The following is a 24,958-nucleotide window of genomic DNA, read 5'->3' on the forward strand; positions in this document are numbered from 1 at the left end:
TAATTCACTACACAAAAATAATACAAAAAGTTCATATAAACATTTGCCCCGTCTGACTTTATTTCCGAATTATGAACGTTCTCACTCATTTTTGTTAAGTTTGTTAACTTCGTTTTTCATGAACTTTTTGCGTTATTTTCGTTTCTTGAATTCATTTCTGAAATTATGCCTGTATATTTTGAACCACCTTGTATATCGCTAGATTAAAAAACTGAGATTAGTTATAATAAGCTTGCTACGTTTTATCGTTGAACTTCATTGATGGGTTTCAGGATTAAGGATGTTTCGCTATATTAAGCTTGCCAAGTTTGTCGCTGGATTTTATCGCTGGGTTTCAGAATTGGGATTGTGTTCCGCTATATTAAATTTGCTACGTCTCTTCGCCGAACTTTATTGCTGGATTTCAGGACTAAGGTTGATCCGCTATGTGTATTCAACAGTTATTTAAATTTATTTCTTTTTATATTTTGCGCACACCGCCTCCATTTATTTATAAATTTTTTGGTTTACAATAAAGAATACTGATGTTTTTAACATATTACTGACCTAACAATGTCTCATTTAAATCCGAACATACCAAATGCATATATCTCGGATGTATCTTTTGAAACGTGAGATTTGAGTAGCCGTTATCGCTGTGTTAATATCTCGCAGATAATACGAATCCAAAGTATTAATTATAGAGCACCAGCGTGGCAAAAATCCATGCCTCTGATCCTTTTACTGTGATCGGAAAAAATCAATATATTTATAGGAGAATTTTAAAATGTTCCTTGAGTTTGTTTTCATCAGGCAAAGAACTCGCTCACCGAGATGTAAACGGACAGGGAGTGATGATTTCAAAAAAGTTTACTGATTTTCAATCTTCTCTTCTAGTATCTGTGGCCAGCGTTCGGTTTAATTTTACAGGTTCCGAACGGCAACGTTTTTAAAGGGGTTTTTTACTAGGCGAAGAATACTCTCTCGATGGTTTGCCACTGCCCTATGGGAGGACATACGAGTGTAAATATTTTGGCTTCTATTATATTCCGGGATCGAATACATGGTAGACCAGTGCGCTACTCATTATGCCACACTCGTGCTCGCTGTTCTCAATATCCGTAGAAAATATATATTATATACATGTACGTATAAGCATCCTTATCATCGATCATTTTATCATTTAGTCGTGACGTAAGCTCACGAGACGCACAAGTATATCGCGACATTAGACATTACAAAATATCGCGTAGGATTCTCATTGTTATTATTCCGGACCAAACGCGTTAGATTCTTGAAAAAAAATATAGCAAAGAGATAAATGATGCTATTTTCGTACAGTTTCAACGACTTCGCAACGATTATAGTCAAAGAACGCGGAGCAATCGCGGAGCATTTTATCATTTAGTCGTGACGTAAGCTCACGAGACGTATTGCTCCGCGTTCTTTGACTATAATGGTTGCGAAGTCGTTGAAGCTGTGCGAAAATAGCATCATTTATCTTTTTTTTTTTTTCAAGAATCAACTCTAACGCGTTTGCTTTGCTTTACCGGCGCAACGGTCCTCCTTCTCAGAACCAGGGCCATTCTCAACAATAGTTTTGCTGAGAATTTTTGTAACAGGATAAGTTTTAACGGGGTGGGTTGTCAGCCCTACGCCCAACTCCCAATCTGGGGGACAAAGACCTCCCTTCCTCTTACATCTTCTTACACTCCTCTTACATATGCATATGGTGCGCACACAGATTGTATAAATGCATATGGGACCTAAGTTTAACGCCGGATCCGAACGGCAGTTAGAGAGGAGTTGGAGGGGAGCTTTTCTTGGCATGAGGTTACTCCTGGTGGTTTGCCGGGTCACCGAAGAGGAGCTACGAGCGTATGAAAATTTTCTGGTTCTGCCGGGGATCGAAACTCGGGACCTCTAGCATAGTAGACTAGTATGCTGTCTACCACGCCACGCTCGCGCTCTCTAACGCGTTTCGTCCGGAATAATAACAATAAGAATCCTACGCGATATTTTGTAATGCCTAATGTCGCGATATACTTGTGCGTCGGTGTATATGCGCGCGACGATATAACTATATAAATATATTAGATTAAGGCACTTCTCGCTACTGGCCGGTATATTCGCGGATCTAGCTCACTATACACGACTAACGCCCGTTCCTATCAACATCGGTTAAACTTTAATCGGATAAAGGCACAACTTGATCGGATGAAATGACAAAATGATCGGACACATCGATTATGTTACTATTTAATTGGATTATCCGATCAGACATGATCGAATATTTCTCTCGGTGCAATTTTTTCCCTCAGTCAAAGGCAAACGAACTCGGGGTTGAAGTTTAACCGGCCTTGACGGAAACGAGCACGTATGATATTCTCCCAGTCTCTCCTCGCGCACGCACGATTCCGCGTCCGCGCGGAATCCTTCGCTATGATTACGATAACGATGAACAACAGATGCGTATGAAGAATGAAAACAATTCTCCAATAAATAACGTACATATCAGATACGCGCTCTCGAGATTTCCGTTATTTCATTCGCGCCTATAAACAAAGTGAACACATTCGCTCGATTATAACTACTATCTCACCGTTATTTCACTTATTTCTACTTCGCATTGGGGCTCCAAAATCTTCGAACATCTGATCACCCGGATAATCCGGATAATCTATGTACAAAATCAGACCAGAATCAAGATGCAAAACCGAGATCCGGAAGAATCGAGAAGTGCTATGGCCTTTTCCGCGATACTGATTGCTTGTCTTGAAATCTCGATTTTGATACATATCGTTCTTTACTTCAGATGGTTATCAGGAAACGGCTATTCCTCATAGAACGCCACGAGAACTTGATGCGCCTTTCGGCTTCATGAGCGCACGCCTCGATCGCCGAGGTTGGCACATCTTAAAACATCTCTTACACTTTGCTGTTAAGCGATCTCGAATTCGGACGCAATCCTGACAGCTCGTAAGTTAAGAAGGTTAATGCCTTCTCTGACACGCGCCGAGTCCTTAACTTACTGCGTCAGCTGTGATTCCACCGACAGTCTCCATCTTGTCCCAGCAGCTTCTTACCCTTAAATCGAGCAATGTCCTCATCATCCGTCCTTGTTCGTCATTGTTCGCCGGCTCACTTCGGAGCTTTGGCCAGTCAGCAAGTCCTGTTCGTCGGCGACGCGGATTAGGACTGATCAGAAGGCGACGATCGCCGGAGTATTCTGCGAGATGGTCAGCGTGACGAGATCTCGCGGCGAGTACGCCATGTTCAGGCCCGTGCATTGACGTAAACCGCATTAGTAAGCCATTTAGAACTTTAGGGTAACGTTGACTGTATTTCCGAGCGAAATCTCCGACGAGGACGGCGAGTTGGCGCGGTTGAGTCACTTGGAGCTACTGCAAAGCTCAAGGTCGCAATTCCCCGGTCACTAGAACTGCCGTCCGCGGAGTCTCGCCCGGCTCGGATCTCTTGTACGCGCTTCCGGTGTATGTTTCGCTAAATTCGAGCTCGCTCAGCAGCAGAGCATAAGGAACATTCTGCGACGGTCGTCTTCCTCCATGGCTTCGGTTGCCTCCGATCGAGACGGGCGTGCCGCCAGCCACGCGAGCTAGGAATCCGAGCCCGGAATCGGCTCCTCCGTGACTGCATCCTCGGCAAAATCGGACCGTCGACGTACCTGTTCTTGATTCATCATCGTGGCCGGCAAAGTCGCGACTACTGCGCCAGGTCGTCTCGGTTGCGCGACGGCAGATCCACTTTGTCGTTGTACGGGTGGTTCTGAGTACGTCTGAGGAAATCTGCCAGTTAGTTCGGTGGGTACGGTGCAAGACGGTAGGGTCAGATTCGGGTCTTTAGTGTGTTCCGCCGGGAGGAGAGTGGAACTTGAACCGATCGATGGCCATAGCGCGAGCTCGACTTGAACATACCGACGAGGATGCATTCCCGCAGACGCAAATATCCTTTCTGACACGCGCTGAGTCCTTAACCTACTGCATCGATCCCGCCAATCTCGTCCCAGCAGCTTCTTACCTCACCCTCAAATCGAGCGGTGTGCACGTCCTCTGTTCATCATCCGTCCTCTGTTCGTTATTGTTCGCCGGCTCAGTGGAACTTTGGCCAGTTCGTACGCTCAAGTCCATCGGCTCGTCCTGTTCGTCGGCGAGGCGGCCTGGGTTAGGGCTAATTAATAGGCGATCGCCACCCGCCAGGCTGTTCTGCGAGGTGGTCGGCGTGACGAGATCCCGCGGCGGGTACGCCATGTTCAGGCCCATGTATTGACACAAACCGCGTTGGTAAGCCGCTCGGAAGGTTAGGGTAGCGTTGACCGTGTTTCTGGGCGAGACCTCCGACGAGGACGGCGAGTTGGTGCGGTTGAGTCGCTCGGAGCTACTGCGGAGCTCATGATCGCGCATGCGATCCCCGTCGCTAGAGCTGCCGTCCGCGGAGCCGGCCTCACTCGCCGAGTTGGACCTCCTGTACATGTTTCCGTACGTTCTGCTGAATTCGAGGTCGTTCAACATCAGAGTGTAAGGAACGCTCTGTGACGTGCTCGGTCTCGGTGACATCGAAGCGCTCGGTGCACTCATGAAGCCGAACGACGAGGGCGCACTGAATCGCACGACGTTCTGCGAGGTAGCGTTCCCCTCTGGCGGAATGTTTCTTCCGGCAGCAGCGTCTTCCTCCGCGCCCCCGGCCGCCTCTGGTTGCGACGGGCCGTCCCGCCAGGCACGCGAGCTGCCCGGAACCGGCTCCTCCGTGACTCCGTCGGAGTCGGAGTCGGACTGCCGACCTACTTGTTCTTGATTCATCATCGCGACCTGCAGAGTCGCCAGCCGCGACTGCAATTGCTGCGCCAAGTCGCCCCGGCTGGGCGACGGCAGGTCCGCTCTATTGTCGTTGCTGTTATTGTTGTTGTTGGTGTTGTTGAACGAGTGGCTCTCGGTGCGTCTGAGGAAGTCTACCAGGTAGTTCGGCGGGTACGGTGCGATGGCGCCCGGCGGTAGGCTCAGATTCGGATCGTGTTTATCCGCCAGGAGGCAGTTGATCTTGAACCAATTCGAGCGGCGGCCGTAGCGCGAGCTCGACTTGGACATGCCGACGACGAGGCATTTCCGCAGGCGACAGGCCTTGCAGGTGGTGCGGTTCCTCTTGTTGATCACGCATTGGTTACCGTTCTTGCAATCCGTGATGTTATTGGCGTTGTTGTACGTGCGACCGAAGAACGACTGTAACAGAGAACGATTGGAAGATTCGAATTAAATGGCGATTCTCTCCTAAGAATCTTTCGACACCACCGATATGATACTGGTATCGATATTTTTCTCTCAATATATTTCCCCGGGAATTTTAACATCGACATTTTCCTTCGATATTCGTACTCGTGTCATGTATTATTTTGTTTCGATATTTTTGCGTTTTCTCCACTCAGTCGATCCTCGAGATATCATGTATTTTTGCTTCGTGAAAATTAACGTGCCACTTACTTTTAAACTTACCATTTTTTTTTAATTATTGCTGTTATGTTAATTTTGTGCTATGTTTTCCGTTACGTTAATTTATGTTATTTATTGATTGCTGAAGTAAAACGGAAGCGTCCGGAGATTTCCACAAGTATGCGGATCACGAGTGTAAATTTGGTGCGTGTTTGTTTTATTTATATATCATATACACGGCAATAATTTCTGGCATGCGATTCCTCGCTTCTGACGTCACCGAATAAGGGCCGTCACAGCCGAAGCATATTATGCGTGGACATGCCTTTAAAAGTAAAACAAACACTTCTCACTTTGATATTTTCCCTAATTTTAAGTCTCTTAAGTTTCAACACCAATATCGGTGTCGATGTTTTCGTTCGATACTCTTGATCAGATGCCCGTTTTAATATTAGTATCGATGACTTTCATGACATCATGACATCCCTATTCTCTCTCGCGATGTCGGAGCGCTCTCGCTCGGCCGGGGGAGATCTTGAAAGTAGAGTTTCGCCTCATGCGTTGACTCGGGGAACGCGATTCACAACGGCGACATTGTCGCGGGGTTTCGTAGCGCGATGAAACGTCTCGACATCGGTAGCGCGCTAGCCGGCTCGGCTTGACTTATGCTATTGAAACTCGCACTACGGGATTAAGGATTCGCTGACGCATCCGCAGAAATTAGCGCGTGCCCTTCGCTCGTTAAACTGATCTACAAACGTACGTGTGCGTATCGCACACGCGAATATCATCGGACGTCCGAGAGTCTCGCGTCCGCGAACGCTCGTGAATTCTCGAGGCGCTCGCGCGGCCCTCCCGCGACCTTCGACCCCGACACGTCGAAGAATCGCGGCGCGCCGCGGCTCATCCATATAAATTAATCGGATTATCGAGACAAACGAAGCATTATCACGATAGAGGCCCGCGGTACTTTCGCGCCGGATATTACCAGATACGTCCGCGCGCGACCGCGGAGAAATCTCCATACGACCGGACCATATAAAGGGTCGACGGTCGGTGCCCGTGTAAGCCACGCGCGTTTCTACCGGATTAAACGTCAGGGTTTAATGTTACGCGCGTCACGTGAATTAGCATGCCTGCGCCTAGAAGAGAGGCGCGCGAGGCGAGGAAGGGAGGAGGATGGAGCTGAGAGAGCGACGGAGAGGATGCGAGCGGAAAGGGCGAAGGGAGCGGAAAGACGACGACGACGACGAGAAGGTGGAAGAGTAGGAGGAGAAGGAGGAGGAGAAGAAGAAGAAGGAGGAGGAGGAGGAGATAGAGTATATACGTGGCGTGGCCGCTCGTAAAGTTAAACGCCTGTCGGCCGACGATAAAACTGCCTCGAGAAGACCCGCTGCTTCGAAAGGCGCACGGTCTCGCTCGCACGGTCATCGAGCACTAATTTACGACACAGCTTTGCAGTCTTTCGCCGCTCGCACCCTCCGGAAATTTCGAGAGGGAAAGAGAGAGAGAGAGACGCCACGGAGTGAGTCGCGGCGACCGACGCCGCGCGTCGATCGGTTAAGCTTCCGTATTCGGGCGAAACTTCCCTTTCGATTAGCGACGACGAAACTCCCCGTCTCCGGAGGGTAGGGACGAGACTTCGGGGAATGCGCTTGCCAAGTATGTGTCCTTTGTCGGTACCCCATCGCGACGACCGAGCGCGGATTCACTGGGGATATCTAGCTCGTGGTCGGGGCGATTCTTCTTTAAGATTGAGCATAAGCATGCCTTGTTAAAGTGTAGTTACCGCATACCTCGGTAACGTTGCTCGCGAAAGAGGAGGAGAAAGAGAGAGAAAGAGAGACAGCGAGATATAGGTGCTACGTTGGCACTGTTACGAGAACACGGGATCTACGCAACTCCCCGTATCCGCGTTCCCACGCTTCCCCGGTTTGTTGTTACGTATATTGCGTCATGATCGATTAGCGCGCCCGTGCGTATTGCGGAATCGGAGCGGAAGGTGAGGCATAGCAAGGAGTCACCACACGCGATCGCATCCTCCTCGTCGTCATCGCCGGTACGGAAGGATGCGAGACGTGGCCTCCACCTGATCGGAGACCACGTGGGCGGCCGCGTCCGGTAACGGTTCGAAATCCCAAAAACACGCGTAGCGGTAGACGTTCCGATCGACATGAGCGAATCGTTCGAGGTGTCCACGACCCACATATCGGGTATGACGTTGTTCCGGGTACGACTTCCGCATGATCGGATATCTCCGTGATACGCGATATGAATCATTCGACGTGACGTAACGAGCGTTCTCGCGCAAAAGCGCAAAACACCGGATCGCGCAAAGTTCGCGCAAAGCGGCTGGACGTTGGATCCGCGGACCGCGAGTTTATCGTGAGATTACGGATAAATGCGTTTATTGTTGCCTCAAGGACTACTGGCTACATTATAGATACTACAGATAGATAGATCAACCTATTATGCGGCCTGGGAAAATTCCCCTTAAGCGCAATTAACTAACTGCAAGGAGAACAATCATTCAGAGAGGCAGCAAATTTTGCTCTGTAGCAGCAAATAAATCAATATACCAGGTGTTGTTTTTCAATACCGTCCGATATGGTGGAAAATTGATGAAGAAGCGGAGTTACACGTTTATGTGGACTTTTCTTTGCAAGATATTTTCAAAAGTCAATTCTTAAAATATTATTTGTTAAAATAAGACAAGCGACATTTGTGTAGAGCGATGGATAATAAATTGCTCGTTACATTTGATAGAATCGGGAGCAGATCTGTCGCGATCTGGATGGATTGACGAAATCGTGGGTCGCAGTCGGCGTAATATCGAGTCGGACGATAATGGGAGTCGAGAAACGCACATGGGTACGAACGGCGGTGTCGGCGCGCAATCTCCCGCCGGCGATCACGGATCGTGCCGATCCGAATGCGCTGGAGACGGCTCTCCTCGCATGCCAGATGATCTTCTAAGCTGTCGCCACGGCTGTGTGAAAGGGGTCACGGTGCCATCCTGCGCGCCGGAATACAAGTACGTGTCAGTGAGCCGGTGCCATCGCCAAATGACGCTTCCGTCTTCCAGACGGAATCGCCGGACGGACGGCACACGGAGTGCGTAGGAACGTATTCGTTTCCGCACTTGACCCTCTCCGCCGTAGTCAATTCGCGCGCTAACGGCCCCAGTCGAAATTTCGATGCTGCTTTGACATGCTCTTAAGGATAATTTACTCCCACTTAGAAGATCTATAGGATACTGCACATCGCTGCCCGGACGCTTATGCCGCAAACATAATGAATAACCCGTCTTTCCGCTGTCTCAGATGCGCGCATGTACAGTAGTACTATATATTATATATAATATATATACGCGATAGTTATTATCCGAGGCAAAATGTTTCCCGCTTACTGGCCTATTAGAATTAATATGTTAAAATATTAATTTCGAATGTATTTGCGAACATATATTTGTGTTGGTTTTAACATATTTCCCGTGTTAAGGTAACACGAAAATCTCGGTGGACCGTTTCTGACGCAAAATTTCTTACCGTGTATACAGCAAAATGACCTATTTTAGCGTTAAAATCGGAGAAAATGGAAATTTAAGACACCATCGTGATCAAAGTAGGAGTAAATTATATCATTAGAATTGAATAGCTTCTACTACGTTATAGAATTGAAAGCATTAATAACGTAAGGCGAAAATGTGGGTATCTCACGCAATCCAAAAACGAGCGAAAGCGCGATTCGCGCTCGCGACTCGAGCCGGACGCGAGAGAAATCGCGCGAATGACACGCGTTCGCCGCGCGACCGTGTCAGGGAGAGGTCGGCGATCGATTTACGTACCGATTTATCAGTATGTCGCGGACGTAGCGCGCCTACCCGGCCGACTCGCTCGTCCCGCGCGCTTGTAATTGATCCGGACGGCGCGCCACTGCCATATCGGGCCCTGAAATCGGCCCGGGACTGGGAAAAGTGGCGACGTTCTTAAAGCGCCGCGGATGACTTTGTCTTTCGCGGGACCGGCGATTGCATTGCCGGGGCCGGCGGTGGTCGTAGTCGAGCGCTCACTCGGTCAGTCAGTACGAACGAGAGTCGGACAATCCCGACGAAGGGGGACAACGGGATTCGCGGGGTTACGCAATACCGCCGCAGCGTGCGTGCGTGAGTGCGTGCGAGCGCTCGGCTTTTCAAGTTTTTGCACAGTTCCTCGTCTCCGGTCGTTGGACGCAGCACGTACGTACGCATACGGGCAGACCGCCGGTCAGGGATCAGCGCGCACAACGACGACGTCGACGTCGACGGCAATAACGACGACGACGACGATAACAACAACAACAACGGCGAAACAACCGGTCGTGGTCCGAGGAGAACGCTGGAACGCGCGCCATTTAGGGGCGCGTGCGACAAATCCGTCGAGAGACGCTGGGATTATCTCAAATCAGGCGGCACGCCCGGAATCCCGGATCGATTTGTAACGCCATAAAGGCGACACGGTGAAATCGTCCGTGATCGTGAAAAGGGCACACTGACAAAAAGAGAAGCGCTACCGTTCAAGTAATATTTACTAGATCTCCGAAAGTAAAATGATTACTACAATGTACCCGTTGGCTAATATTTGCTAGGAGCAGAAATATAATTGACTATATACGATATGTTATTCCCTTCGTATAAGTAGACAACTACTGCATGTGTCAGAACAATTGCAACAACCATTCATGATATCGAGAAATTCACGAAAAATTCACGATATCGAGACTATCAGAATCTATTTTTAGAAAATATTTATACTAAAGAGGAAAATCCCCTGAATTAAAAAAAAAAAAAAAAAAAAAAAAGGGTTCCTTCAATGGGAGAGAATTATTATATAATTCTAATAAATACTCTCTTCAATTTGGAATCATTTTATATTTTCATTCAATAATTCATTTATAAATTAAGCTATTACTGCGTTCGAATATTTACTAAAAGATATTAAAATGTACTTAAATTGTTGAAAAATATTATTTGATTTAAGAGACTGAAAATCCGGTAATTACATTTATTTGATTCTAGCACTTTTTTTCCTTGCAACTCGAAGTGTCTTAACGCGGTCTTAAAGTGGTTAACGAGACAGCTGCCGAAAACGCGTGTCTTCGTCGTCGTCGTCGTCGAATTCAGATCGCCCGGTCGATGCTCGAGCGACTCGAGTGCGGACGGATCGTGCAATAACGCGGCACCGAAATTACACGATAATTATGATTATTACGAGCGCGTCTGCGGGAGAGGCTGCTTGATGGCGATGTAAACGGAGAGAGAGTGATTCTCGCGCGCGGTGGGAATCGGCCGAGCGGCGACAGCGCTTCCTCGGCGCGATGATGAGAACATCATGACGGTGACGTTCGATAAGTCGATCAACTCGGCGCGACGATAATTTCCCCCGAGGGAGAAACGCGATGGTTTCGCGCGCGTGAGGAGAATCGCCGGATCGGAAAGCTCTCGCGATTCTCTGCCAAATGCGGAGAGCGCGCGAGAACGGAACGCGATCAGCTGAGGTACATTTACCGCACTCGGAATTCGTCCGAGGAATTCGAATTTTGCTGCGTGATCGATAGAAACCGCTTCTGGGCCTCGATTCCGTCGCGATTCCGCGAATGAGTTGCACGTGCTGGGCGATTAGTGCGGCCGTTCGCCGCCGACATCGTCGCGGATTTCGCGCGACGAGCTAAGTGAGACGGCAAATATGATTCTCGCCTCGGCGACGCGACGCGACGTCTCGCGAATCGGTGAGTTATCGCCGCGGATCGAGGAAACTTTTGCCCGAGGCTGCGATAATTTTCGCCGGTTCGGTCGTTCGCGACCCGCTAAGAAATTCGTGTCTCCGTGTACACGGAAAAAATGGTGGTAGAATCGAAATTCTGCTGAAACGGACAACATTTTTCCAAGCACAACGCTTAGTCCACGGAACAAACTTATGCAGTTGCTATAATGAGTTATCAATCGATTCGACGATTACGATTTCGTCAGCAACTCTATTATTGATTAATTTTTTAATGAGAGTGTTCGCTGATGTCGTCGATTCAACTGCTTCTTCCCCTCACCGTATAGAGGTCCGCCGGTCGCACTGTTAGAAATTTATTGTTAACTTCCTCGGGTCACATGTCTATTACTCTCGTCATGTAAAACATCGCTAAGCTGATCTCCCTAAACAAACATACGATCCCACGCTACACAGTACACGAAAACGTAATCGGCTCGGCGCAATAGTCACGCTACTTCCTAAAGAGAGACTATTATCCACTGAACGTGAACGACCCGCGGGGGAAAAAGACGAAAATTACTTTTGGAAGGAACAGAAGAAGAAGAAGCAGCAGCAGTGGCAGAAGGAGGGGGAGGAGGCTGTGGCATTACCGGATTTCTCGTAAACGTTTTACGAGAAAGTCTGCGGCACATCTCGCATGGGATTCGGCGTGCAGCATCCGTCGTGCACGAATCCGAGGTCACGGCATGAACGCGTGACACGCGGGGGGTGGGGTTGTTAGGTGCGTTGTTATACGCCTGTGTGTGTATGTGCGCTTATGCATGTGGAAATGGAGGAAAGGATGCGCGGAGAAAGATAGTGAGTGAGTGAGTGAGTGAGTGAGTGAGTGAGAGAGAGAGAGAAAGAGAGAGAGAGACCGACTCGAGACAGTCGACACGGCCACACCGCGACTCCAATAGCATCGCTGGCATAGCTGGACAGGCCATTTCACATTCCCACGTCCTTAATATAGATTGTTGATAGGCGCGAGCGAACGAGCGAGACGGGACGAGCGGGAATATACATAATGGTACCGGCAACGGCGGCGGGGGCGAGCGAGAGAGAAAGACAGGCATATGTTCGCAGGGTCACGGTGCGGAGCGCGGCACGAAGAGGCAGCTACGGGAAGAAATGGACCGAGAGAGGCTTAGAGATGAGCGCGCGAGTACGACGAGGACCGAGGCATCGCGTTACGCCGCCGCGGGTGTGACGGAGAAAGGCGCGCACGGTGATGCTCACGGCACAGGTGCCTCGGATGCCGTGCGCCGAGGGAGAAGCGGAACGCCAACGTGGACGGGAGAGAGAGAGAGAGAGAGAAAGAGAACGCGACCAGAGCGGAGGAGAAAAGTTCACGAAGATTCCGCGGTAAAACCGGGGACACGGCTGCCAGCTTCGGCGGTGGTCGCGCGCGATTACGCCGCTCGCGGAATCAACCGTGTCTCCTGGTAACAGGACGTTACTCGTTGCATCGGGAAAATCGGAAGTGTCCTCGGCACGGACGCGTCATTCTCATCTTAACAAACATCACGACGTGACGTTGAATCTTCCAACACTTTGACTACGAACTCCATTTCATGGAAACGTATTCCTAATGAGATGATTTTTTCCCCTACGCAAAACATTCTCCACAGCATCCTGATGATACAGGAAAATTTATGACGTCAATGTGTTGTTAAGGCAGTTGGTTCCCGTGACAATACAATGTTAGAATGGTTAATAGAACATGAAGAAGCTCGATAAATTTATGCTAAATCATTATGAGTATGATTTATGACACCACTCTTTGATACTGTAGCAAAAGAATCCCAAAACTTACATACCTAAAATCTCATGAAGAAATAATCGTTTCTTCAACATAACATTTCTGGCCGAGACTATTCTGTGTTGGACATATATATTTGTGAATGTATCAAATATACCTCCCCCCTCCAATACTTAACCAAGAGACGAAAAAGAAATATAATTCGTACGATATTTGCTAAATGTTTACAGGTTAGTTGTCATATACCTCAACTTATCAAAAATGGTGTACTTTACATCTAAATTTCTGGAAAACCAGTTGGCCAATAATTTTGCAAATTTTTATGCTATTTCCGCAAGTCTCTTTAATCCTTTTCTGGATTTTCATTACAACTGTAAGCGCAGCTTGATCGCTAGAGTTAAAAACACGATATCGGAAGCCACTCTCATATCTGCACACATGTAATACATACAAATAAAATGCTAACTTTGACTTCGATTATCTGAGCTTCGGTATGGCGAATTTCCTCCCAATTTTACACGTATGTAGATCCTGTTTCGATGAATATGCTGTTAAAATGCTATGAAAGGATTGCTGAGAAAAATAAATGCATGCGAACCTTAACGAGCACTTTCTCTGAAATTTCGGGGGTTGCGAGCGCGGTCAATCGCCGCAGGAGACGGCTCGAGAGAGGCGACTCGTTAACATCTCGAGCGAGCGACATTAGCACATGAATGCGCGTATCGGCGAGTGACCCTGATACGTTGGCGCGATGCCCGTCGTCGCGGACCAGCGCACAAACTGCGAGCACGGGCGCGCGTCATCGCGACCTCCTCATCCTCCTCATCCTTCCCCTCCCGCTCCACCTTCTCGTGCGCGCCGGTCATCCTTCGCCCGCGTTTCCTCGCTCGCCGCTGGCTTTCCCAGATGAGGATGACGCGGCGCGCCGTGAGAGCCGGCGATCTGGATTTCGCGTCCTGGTACTACGTGGCACTCCGCGCGGCCGGCGCGCTCGCGCTAATAATAATCGATTACACAGTCACGGCGTTTCCGCAGTGACGCGCCGTAACACCCGCTCTAATGGCTTTTCCTCCTCCCCGGCGTAGAGAATTACCCCGCAATTTGCATCGCCGACGGATTCCGGATAGAGTTTACGCGGCTCGAGGAAAGAGCAGCGCGTGCACGCGCGTTCCGCGTAAAAAACGTATCTAGATCCGTCTGGCTATTTTTAATCGCGCGTCGCACGAGCCGGCAGATCCGCCTTCTTTCGACGGCGGATAATTGTGTGCATTCTCGCGATTACGTAGGAGTGCCGCGATGAACGGACGGACGGACGTGCGCGCGAGCCGCCGCCATCGCGATCCGCTTCATTACGCGGAATCGGCGGGATCCATCCGATGACTTCGAGATAAGTCCAATTTGTCCGTATCCGCTAATGAAATGCACCTGCGAGGCGAAGCGCAGCGCGCGACGTAACGAAATTCAAACACGCCGCTGAGAGACGTTTGTTTTACCCGGAGATGAGAGAGAGACTGCACACACACACGCATACATGGCGTGCATTCGAGCAACTGCGTTTTACTACTGAAGACTCGATATCGGGAATTATTTCTAAAAGCGACTCTGTTATCACTCATCGTTAGATATACTTCGCGTTGCTTGTACGCAGAAAAAAAGGATACTAGGATCAAGTAAATAAAGTAGAATCAAGTAATTGCTTGTTCTTAGCCGTTTGAATCGTGTAACGTTGTTATCTATTTAAATATACTTTAAAATAACTTATAGGATGAATACTTACTTGAAGACAGTAATGCTTTAATGCTTTGTAAATGAATTACCGAATGTAAGTATAAAATGGTTCTGCATTTAAGAGAGTATTTACTAGAATTACGTAATACTTCTTTTCCATTGAAGGAACTTAGTGGTCTTGAATTTCGATTTTTCCGTCCGGAGTGAATATTTTCTAAAAATAAATCCCGACACTCACAATAATATGAATTTAATATTCGTCGGAATTATTTTAACACAAATAAGTAAATATTTAACTGTACGAAGAAAATATCACATCGTCATATAGTCAATTGTATTTCTACTTTTAGTAAATATTTACCAGTATATTTGAAGATCAAATAAATCTCACTTGAACGTTTTTCCTCTTAATGTACAAACTCGAGTTTATTACAGCGACGAATGCTAATAATTTGATACGAGTGACGTCACTTTGGAAATAATTATTATTTCCACTCGCATTAGCCGAAGTCACGATCTAACGAAAGTTGTGTGACATTTATAAGAAGCTTCTTGCAGATTGCCGAACCGGCGGTGAACAATGCGCGCGACTTTTCGAATTTTTGGCGCGGCTCCAAGGAATCTAGCGCAACGAGATCGTGAAAACCGCAAATGAGACGAAGACCGATGGATGAAGACAGGCTGATGTCACTCGATGGCACGAACCTTGGAGCCTCGTGCGTTCTGCATACTTATTCGGAATGGGGGGCACTCTCGTTTTCGATTCGCGTGATTCCCAATCGAACCGAGGCGCAGCGCTCGGTCGTTAATGAACGGCCGATCGGTGATGGTGATGATGGTGATCTGACGCTGATATTTCCGCGAATCGAAATCAACGATGCAAATGCGCAACGGCTATCTTGTCTCTTCGGTATTCGCGAGGTGACGTGTGTGTCGCGTCGCCGATCGATTGAGAGAAACGCTCGTTCGTATGTCATTTTAACGTGAAAAATTGCCTCGCGCTAGTTAGTGCCGTCGATGCTTCCGCCTCGTGCGTTTCTTGCTGTCCTTCTCGTTTGAAATATAGTTCTAGATATAAATAGAGAGAAGTGACATCGCGTTCGATACGGTGTATCGATACGAATGTCGCTTCTCTATTTATATCTAGGCCCGGTATTCAGGGTCGAATCTTATATTTAAAAGCGTCTTAAGAGCTGTACGGCTCATTACATTGGCTACGGAACATCTGAAGATGAACTTAAGACGGTCTTGAATATAAGACTCGACTATCAATACCGGCCTAGCACTCCAGTTTGAAACCAAACTTATCGCTGGTCGTGCGCGCGCGCGCGCGGCAAATAAACGAGAAAGTGAAATAACGCGGAAATCGATCTACGATCCGGTCAACCTTTGCCCGATACATTTCTCGGGCTCGTGAAGTCCGTGGAATAATAACGTTTCAGTTACAATGGCGAGGAATGATTATCACCGAGCGATCGAGTCGCGGGTGCGTTTCGCAATCGCGATCACCTTTGAAGTCGCGTACACACTTCGGACACGTCGCCGTTCGCGATTCGCGTATACCGAGCGTGCACGCCGGCGCGGGCAGTTCAGTTTATCACGTGTGACACAAAACGCTTCCACGTCCTACGGTATCGCGCCGATTGAATTGCAGATAGCCGCGCGAGCCCGAGCGACAGTTCCTAACTACAGAAACAATGGGCGACGGTTATTGTATGCTGATTTTCCCTCGCGATTTTGAAAGTCCGTTTCTCCGGAGAGCGCGCTCCGGCACGCGCCGCAATAAAATTTAATAAACCGGTACCCACCGGGGCACACACACCGGGAGTACCCACCGCCGCCACCACACCGTGGCAGCGCTTTTCACCGCTGACACATACGGCACCGTGATACATCACCGCGCGCTTGACATGATAATTATGATACTCGATGCGCCGCAAAATTTCAGACTGCCCGCAAACAATGTATCGCCCCCTCCGCCGGGGAATTCGGCTTTCCCCCTCGGGTAACCCCACGAGAGAGCGAGACTGGATTGCAAATTAGTTCCATGGAACAACTCGCGAGAAAATTGAATTCACGCTCGCATAGAAATTTCCCCCGCCGATTTTACACGCCGATCGTATACGGCGTAAATTCCGACTGGAATACCCAAAGTTGTCCCGGAAATAAGTTGTCCCACTGACAATTGCGAATCCCATTCTTATTCTAAACATAGAAAGCCTCTTTTTCTATATTTTTATATATTTTTATATATTTCAACATCAGAATATTTTTATATATTTTAACATCAGATTAGGAGGTTAATAAATGGGATTGTATTTTTAATGTTATTATCCCACACGACATGTAAGTGTAAAAGACGTCTCAAAGTCGTCTTATTGTCTGAAACACCTCTTTATGATACCTTAGGACGTCTTAATGTTCTCTGTGACGTTTAACACGTTGAATGCCGCGTCAATTTCACTTGACATTTCATTCACAGTGCGTGGGCCACCGATGGCCCACGTTACCGCATTTATTACAAGATATATCTTATAATATTTATAAAACTACAAAAATCATTATTACACGAAGAGGAAGAGGTAACGTAAAACATGTGCGCTATGCGGCAGAAAGCAACGACCGATGCCAACCGATGGCCCACGCGGCACTCGATGCGTTAATAACGCGCGCATAAAATGTATATTTTGTACGTTCGTATATTTTTTTTCAATTTTAGCGTAAAATGGAAATCGGAAAAATCTTTGGAGAAACGTTAGGAATAACCAAATAGGATCTATTCATGTTTCTCACTTAGAGTCGTATGTTTGAAACATTTCTAATCAGAACCTGCGTAGAGATTTCCCAGCTAGAATCTATCATTATTTTGGGAAATCGAACTAAATCCCAATTAAATCTCAAGAAATTTTCTATGCGGGCGGAGACGGGCGAAAAACGCGAGAACAAGACTGCTCGAGGCGCGAACGGTGACGCGCGTCGTGCGATTTCGGTCAAACGAATAACAAATTGTGGACTGATATGGTAAACGATGAAAGTGCCAAACACAAAATTTGCATTCTCACAGGTCATGCGGGTGCATTCATCATGAGTGACACCTTATGTCAAGAATCTAAACAGAACTTTTCTAACACATTCCACCGGGTTATATATGGTGACACATACTATCATTAGATGAGAAAAATGGAAATTAGAATTTTGGCACACTTTCATCGTTTACCATATTTATTCCTCAATTAGTCATCCTTGCCGCATCGTACACCGCGGTAGCCGAGGAGCTGCTTCGGTCGCGTTAAAAAGTCACTCGCGGCACGGACGTTGATCACTGTGGAGAATCGTCCCCGTGGCGGGCCGTTTCCCGTTCGCTTTGCTCGCGCTTTATGGTCACCGTCGACGGCTACGCCGTATGTTAGACATTTTTACGACGCGCCGATATGGTCGCGGGGATTTGTCCTCGGCGGCTATTTGCTTACATTAGAATCCGTCTCTCGATTCAAGAGAAGAGGAAGTGCGCGTGCGGCCTCCGCCTGGGAACGCGAGCTGATGCACGAGGCCGAAGCGCGTTCGTCTTCGAGAGAAACGGGACGGATGGGTGCTGCTCGATCGGATCTGTTTCCCCGACGGACGAGAAGACGGGACGGGACTCTTCTATCTCGGCGGGCGAACGCGCCGGAGAGAAGAGCTACGAGAGGAGTTTCCGCGGAGGGACGACCGGCCGAAGAGAAACCGAAGTCCGCGAGACGAATCGCCGCGGACTCGAGAATTATTTCTTCGCGTCGTCGCGCCTTCGTCGAAGACGCGCTCCACCACGGTCGCTAATGTGATCCCATCCTGGATTATACTCGGAGCGACGAAGCGTTACCACGGTTGAAAACGGACTCAAGGCGGTGTAAAGTGAAGCACCGACGCGTTCGTTCACACAGCTCGTCGAAAGTGGACTACCGAGTTCCACGCGGAACTTTTGGTGTCTCGTCCTGTCGCACGCGTTTTTAGGACTCGAGCTTGCGCACAGTTTACATTGAGAGGGAAAAAACGGTCTCATTGAAATTACAGTTATTTCCAATGGAAATTATACTTTTTGTCTTGACACAAAATTAAAAAATTTCAAATGTCTTCAAATGAGAAAATTTACACTTTTTACGAGTTCAAGCTCGAGGAGAAGATTCACGACCACCTGGAGATTGATCATGAGTCTTCCCCTCTAGCGTGAATTCGTGAATAGTATAATCTTTCAAATTTGACAAGATTTGAAATGTTTACTTTTCACATTCCCGTCCTAAGGGAAAATTACATAAAAATAATACCATTTGTTATCGTTATTGCGCTTGAAGGAATTTATTCCAGAGCGCGAAATAAACAATGCTTAATCTCTCTCTCTCTCTCTCTCTCTCTTCCTCTATTTTGTCGAATTTCTTCGACTCCTCGTGAATTAATGGTACAGAGTAACTAACGAATTTTCCTCTCGAGAGCGGCGGACCGCGAATTCACGAAAGTTGTGCCAATCGACCTCTCGCCTTGCGCAACGCGATCATTCCGAAAAGATCGACCGCGGACGTGAGGTCGGCATCGCGGTGGACGTCGATTGCGCAGGATGACGATGAACCACGAAGACCACGGCGACCGGGACCCACGGAGCCGCGCGCGTCCGTTGAATGCTAAATATCCTTACCTCAAGGGCGCACCGTCTGTGGTAAGAGCGCGATGCGATCGCGTGAGCGTGAATTGGGCCACATGAGCGAGAGCGCGCGCGCCGCCGGCCGCTCGTGCGCGACTACGCTATTTAGCTCGCGCGATCGTATCGACCCTTTGCGCGATGCCGATGCCGGAGTGCTTTAACGTTTCGCCGCTGCGTTACCGTTTGAATCTTAAACGTTTCAATAGCGGCTCTCTCGGGTTCCACCGAGAGCGCGGCCCGTGTCTTATTTAGACACGCCCGCAGATCTATCGGCGCGCTTTGCGACGGGACGAGCGCGAGAGATCGCAGAGAGTGCGCCATAATTATCGCAACTGAAACGTGCGTGTAGATTTAAAAGTAAAATATCTGAAATACAATGTGAATTGAGGGCAAATTGTGTCAAATGAAATGCGCCGAATTAAGAATTGCGGTGTACTTTAAGCGTTAATTAATGTGTGCGGCCAGTTTACAGTTTTAAAGTCTCGGAGGAAAGTTATTTTTGTCACATTTCCCCGCGGCTTTCTTCGGCTTCTGTCCCGAGGGTTCGTTTATAAAAATTTGTTCAGAAAAATTCACGTGTGTTTGGTGAATCTTCGAATAAGAAGATTCGGATCCAACCGGATGCATAGTCTAACATTTCCGCGCTTGGGAAGTGTAATATTTCAGAAATTTACATATTTTGCGAAATATTTGGTTTATTTTTAAATATTTTCTAGCTTATTGCGAGAATAAAAAGTGTCGAAAAATGAGTTGAAAAACTGCAAAATGCTTCCATGGGTCAGATCCGACCAATAAGAATCCTGCTTATTCGGGAGTTTAAAATCCACCACATTAATTTGTTTTCCGTAAAGGAGGAGAAAACGAAAAATCCGGGAAAAATGCGGAAGGACGGTTTCCTCGCTCGACCTTAAAACTAACACGACTGTCACTTGCAAACAGAGGCTCGATTTACAAATTACTTGCAATAAGCGAGAACAACGGCGTTTCAGAAACGGCGATTTCGCACGACGACTCGAAGCGCCGGTTGTCGGCAAGGCGGCAGCCTCCGCGTAACGTTGCCGGATCGACAGATCCTTTCATAGATCGCGATTTATCGGCTCGTAAACCGGGCGTAAAATCGCCGTGCGGTTTGGCCCACATACGCACGCGGTTCCTCTCCTTCCCCGGTGCCGGTCGTAAATCGCCGCTTTATACGATCGGCGCGGTTCGCGGTTTCCTCCCCGCGTTTCGACGTTCTCGGCGGCCGACCTGTCGCGACGCGGTAAGAATAAGTCTCGCGCAGCATCGCGGACTCACGCGCGCACTCACGCCGGTTGCGAGAAGCGCGATCGATCGGCGAGCACCAAATCGGTGCGTCGATTTTTCCTCCCGATCCCGTTTCGGTCGCGCGCGCGCGGCGAAAGTAACCGCGCGCGACGTTATCGATCCGCGATCTGGAATAGACGGAGATTTATAGACCAACCGGCATTTCAGAGCATTTGCGCTCCGAAATTCCCCGACGAGAGAGCTCCTCGATCGGCGATTTACCGCGATTGCGCGGCCCGGCGCTAAGTTCCCTCGAGGGAGCTCGCCTCGCCGCTGCTCTTTACGCGGGCCCCCCTCTATCCGCCGGTATCTGTTTCGCAGCGGCGGTATTTAAATGGCCAGCAATTAGGCGACGTAATAGCCGCAGTTAAGCTGCCGGTCGCGCTTCCATGAAGCCGGCGAGAGCCGCGATCCGCCTCGCGCACGCACGCACGCCTGAGCTAGCGAAGCGGGCGCGAGGAGGAGCCGCGAACTACTTCGCGGATTCTTGCCGTGTGTTAACACGCGCCACCTTATGTCCGGCTTAATGTCACTTTACGAGAGAGCTAATTGTGAGTCGGGGAGAGATATCGCCCGCGCGGTGATTGGCTCCGTAATCGGGTTTACGGCGCTCTTAACGCGAGCGCACACTCCACGGACGCGTCTCCTCCGCCGTTTTACCACGGTTTCACCCTCCCCTTCTGCCACCTCCTACTTCCATTCCTGATTTTTTTCCCGCCATATGTCGAGAGTCGATTTTACTCTTTCATCCCGTCGACCGGCTGATTTTCGCGAAAACGGGCATCCCGAAAAATCCGCCACGTCCATCGGGGCGCTTCGTGCCTCGTGAAACCTCGGGCGAAATTGCACGTTTACGTCCGCGTGGTATGGCGGTATGAATTTCAACGTTCAGATCTTACGTTCACCGTGTGCACTCGTCGGCGACTGTCGCGGACAGCATTATCCTGTCTCGCGCGCGACTCTTGCGAAGCCGCACGCGAGCTTTACGCGAGCCGCCTGCGCGATTCACGAGGCGAGCGAGGGGATTGCGACAAAAGGAGAGAGAACGCAGAGTTATCTCCCTCTATCTCTCTCTCTTTCCTTCTCTTCGGACTCGGTGACACACGAGAAGCGGACCTACCTGGTGGCGGTGTCTAAAGGGCGTTGAGCCGATATATATCGCGGTCCACGAGCTGACACACGCTCGGAGAGCCGGCACGAAAAAGGGAAAATCCAAGTCTGGTCGCTTAATCTGTCGTTCGTGACGAGACTCCGACAAGCCGCGCGGCCGAGAAACCGCCGGCGCTCGAGGAAATCGAGCGGCCGGGGCGATCTTTGCCACGAGCGAGTGTTCCCCGAGTGTTGTCTCCTTCGCCGCTTTCGTTCCGTCCGTACGCACGCGCGTCGTCGTCCAAGTCGCCAAATGTGTCCCTTGATTTTCCTTAAGCGCGTCCGTCCACGTTTTAATCGTCCCCAGCTACCCGCGAGCGATGATATTTACTCTCCGCTCGTTTTATTCCCCGCGATCAATTCTCTCTCGCTCTTTCGCTCTCCGATTTCTCGATTCTTTCCTCCCAACATGGGAAAACAAGATTTCGCTGGTGAGGCTAATCACGCTTTGGCTGAAGATGTTGCCCGTTGCTGAAGCTGGAAATTTGCCGCTGTAACTGGAACTTTGGTTACCGTTGCTGCGTGTATGGGAGCCGTGTCTTTTGATATATGTCTACTGCAGCTAAACTTGTAGGCGTCCATACGTTGAAGCTAGTATACGGACACCTAAATGTTCGGCTACAATAGATATATATTAGATACGGCACCTGTACACCTAGCAACTGGTGACTGAAGTTTCGGTTCGGGCAGCGAATTTTTCGCTACAGCGGCAAAACATTATCAGCTAAACCATGATCGGCTGCGAAATCTTTCCTCTTCCGTGAAAATTCCGCCGCTTCTATTTCGCATTTCATCCGGCCGAATAACAGTTTTACCAATGTTGCGAGGAAGAAAACGCACTCGTTCGACGGAACGTCTAACAAATTTCGATCGCCCGACTTCCGTACCGGACACTCGCAACAACTCGTCGTGGATCTACGCGCCGTCGCGGTTCACCATTCGAAGGACGATTTCTATGCACCGTGCGTGCACCGTTGACTCCCCGAAGCGTTTCATCCTCTTCCGTCGCCCGATCGCGCACCGACCGGCCGGAAGTCGTTGTTACCGCTTAAGTGTCTTTTCGAATCCTCGCGCCGGAAGTCCGACGCGGATTCCCGAGCGAGGCCGTAGAAGAAAGAAGGATCGAGCGAGAGACGCAGTGCGACTCCGACGCGCGGAAAGTAGTTCTCGCCGAGCTATTTCGGTCAGGAACGACGGCCTTTGTGTCCTCGATCGGTCGTCGACGAGGCTTCGACTTCGGCCGAGTCCTCATTGTCGAACGATGAATAACTCGGGTCCCCTGAATCATGCGCCTCTTCTTCTGCGGCGAAGAGCACGGGGGCAGACAAGTGCCGAAAAATTTTCGCGATGTCGGCCGCGCATAATGCGCGGACCGTTGAGGCCCCGAAAAACAATAGCATTTGCATCATAAGTAAACGCGACGCGTTCCCGCTCGCTTGACCCGAATCTCGGGTATCCGCTACGACCACCGTGTCGCCCCCTCCCCGCGCGCGCGCTCCTAACGAGCGAGCGAGAATCTGCAAATTAGTGCACCGGGTCCTTAACGGAGCGAAACCAAGTAAGAACCAGAGAGAGAGAGAGAGAGAAAGAGAAGGAGACGAGAGACTCAGGTCGAGTCGGCCGCGTTAATATTCATACGTGACGCGCCACGATTTTCGCCCTGCCTCTTCTGCTTCACGCTTGGCCTTCGAACGACCCGGCTCTCGTTTATATGAACGTCCAGGGCGACGGACGTGGAATTCGGACGCCACCCGAGAATAACATGTGACCGTCCGCGAAACAGGGACGCATCCAAGCCTGAGGTCTAATCGACTGAGCACGTAGGCTGACGAATTTTCTGATTCATTTCTTTAATGTGTCTCAAAATGCGCTCGGAAATCAATTAAATTCTTTGCCCATAGAAATATAAATTCCCTGCTGTATTATCTTTTTGTTTTATTTTTACATAAAAAGAAAATTTTTCTCGTGATGTTCTAAACAGATTAATTCAATGTCCGATCTCGCCGAGGACAACAAATTCTGACGCGATCGCCCTTGCGTCTCTCAGTTTCGCGAATCACACAGAGGACCGTTCTTGCTTAGAGGTTCACGCAGGTGAGAAAAGGGGAGCCATTGACATTTAAACTCGTTTAATCAGCTGTCGCATTTCGATTACACTTTTTCCGTTTATTTCGTCCGGATACGTTTTCCAGCGTTTCTTCGAGACCGGAAGGTTTCAGATTGTTTTTCGACGACAGCGAAATTTCAGATATCGCGCGAACGATCGATTCACCACTACTCGCGCTCGAAAGAAAGAGAGAGATATATATATATATATATATATATTATCGGATTTTCGATCTTTCGTGCGTTTTCGGAGAGTGCGCGCTCGAATGCACGAAGTGCGGAAAGAAACGGAAGAGAGATCCCTGCGTTTGTTGGAAAAGAGCGCGGAGCAACGGGAGGCACGCACGGCCGTCGTTATCGTCGCGCGCGAAGGAGACGCGAGGGAGGAGGGAAGGGGAGCGACGGAGTTCGCCCCTCTCTCGATGTTACGCGGAGAATTCGAGACAGTCGTTAGTATGCTAATGAGTGTCCCTCGTTTCTCCGTCCGTGGCCGCTAAATTATTTCAAATATTTCCAAATGTCCGTCGAGGGAGGAGGTGGCTCGACTTAAGCTAGAGCTTAGAGATCGTCTCGAGCTCATCTCTCTCTCTCTCTCTCTCTCTCTGCCCGCGCTGTGTACCCGATCCCCGTGCGTGCGTGTGCGTGAAAAATCGGTCGTCCGGCCGAGCACCTTTAATCCTCGCCGCTATACTTTCGTGAACCCCCGCCCCCGCCCCTCCCGCCGGCCGCTCGATATCAGGGCCCCGATGGCGCCGTTATATATCTCGCGATAACATCGAAACCCCGTGAGAGCGGCGGCCACACGGCCGCGCTACTCCCGCTGCTATATAGTTATACAACCGGTGACGTACGCGAGACCGCGGCGATATTAATTTCCCGGACGGTATCGCATTTCGTACGATCATATCGGGCCATCCGCGCTCATTAATTAAACGCGCGAGGCGCGGGACACCGATTAATTTCACTCGCCCGCGATTGATAATAACTATATCGCGGATCGACGGACGGTCGGAGGAAGAAAAGAAAAAGAGGGGGG

General features: G+C 49.2%; 1 protein-coding gene across 1 annotated transcript in view; it reads right to left on the bottom strand.

Annotated features, from left to right (window-relative positions):
• Window positions 1-315: 315 nt before the first annotated feature.
• Window positions 316-24,958, bottom strand: part of LOC106744482 (zygotic gap protein knirps-like) — a 40,568-nt gene continuing 15,925 nt past the window's right edge. The window contains exons 4-5 of the mRNA XM_014619307.1: window positions 4,023-5,213; window positions 316-3,775 (exon numbers count right to left, since the gene is read on the bottom strand). Of these exons, the coding sequence (XP_014474793.1) occupies window positions 3,596-3,775; window positions 4,023-5,213 (1,371 nt within the window). The 3' untranslated portion in view covers window positions 316-3,595. The remainder of the gene's footprint in view (window positions 3,776-4,022; window positions 5,214-24,958) is intronic.

This window comes from Dinoponera quadriceps, unplaced genomic scaffold, assembly GCF_001313825.1.
Source record: "Dinoponera quadriceps isolate SergipeBrazil2010 unplaced genomic scaffold, ASM131382v1 scaffold777, whole genome shotgun sequence".
NCBI classification, from domain to species: Eukaryota; Metazoa; Arthropoda; class Insecta; order Hymenoptera; family Formicidae; genus Dinoponera; species Dinoponera quadriceps.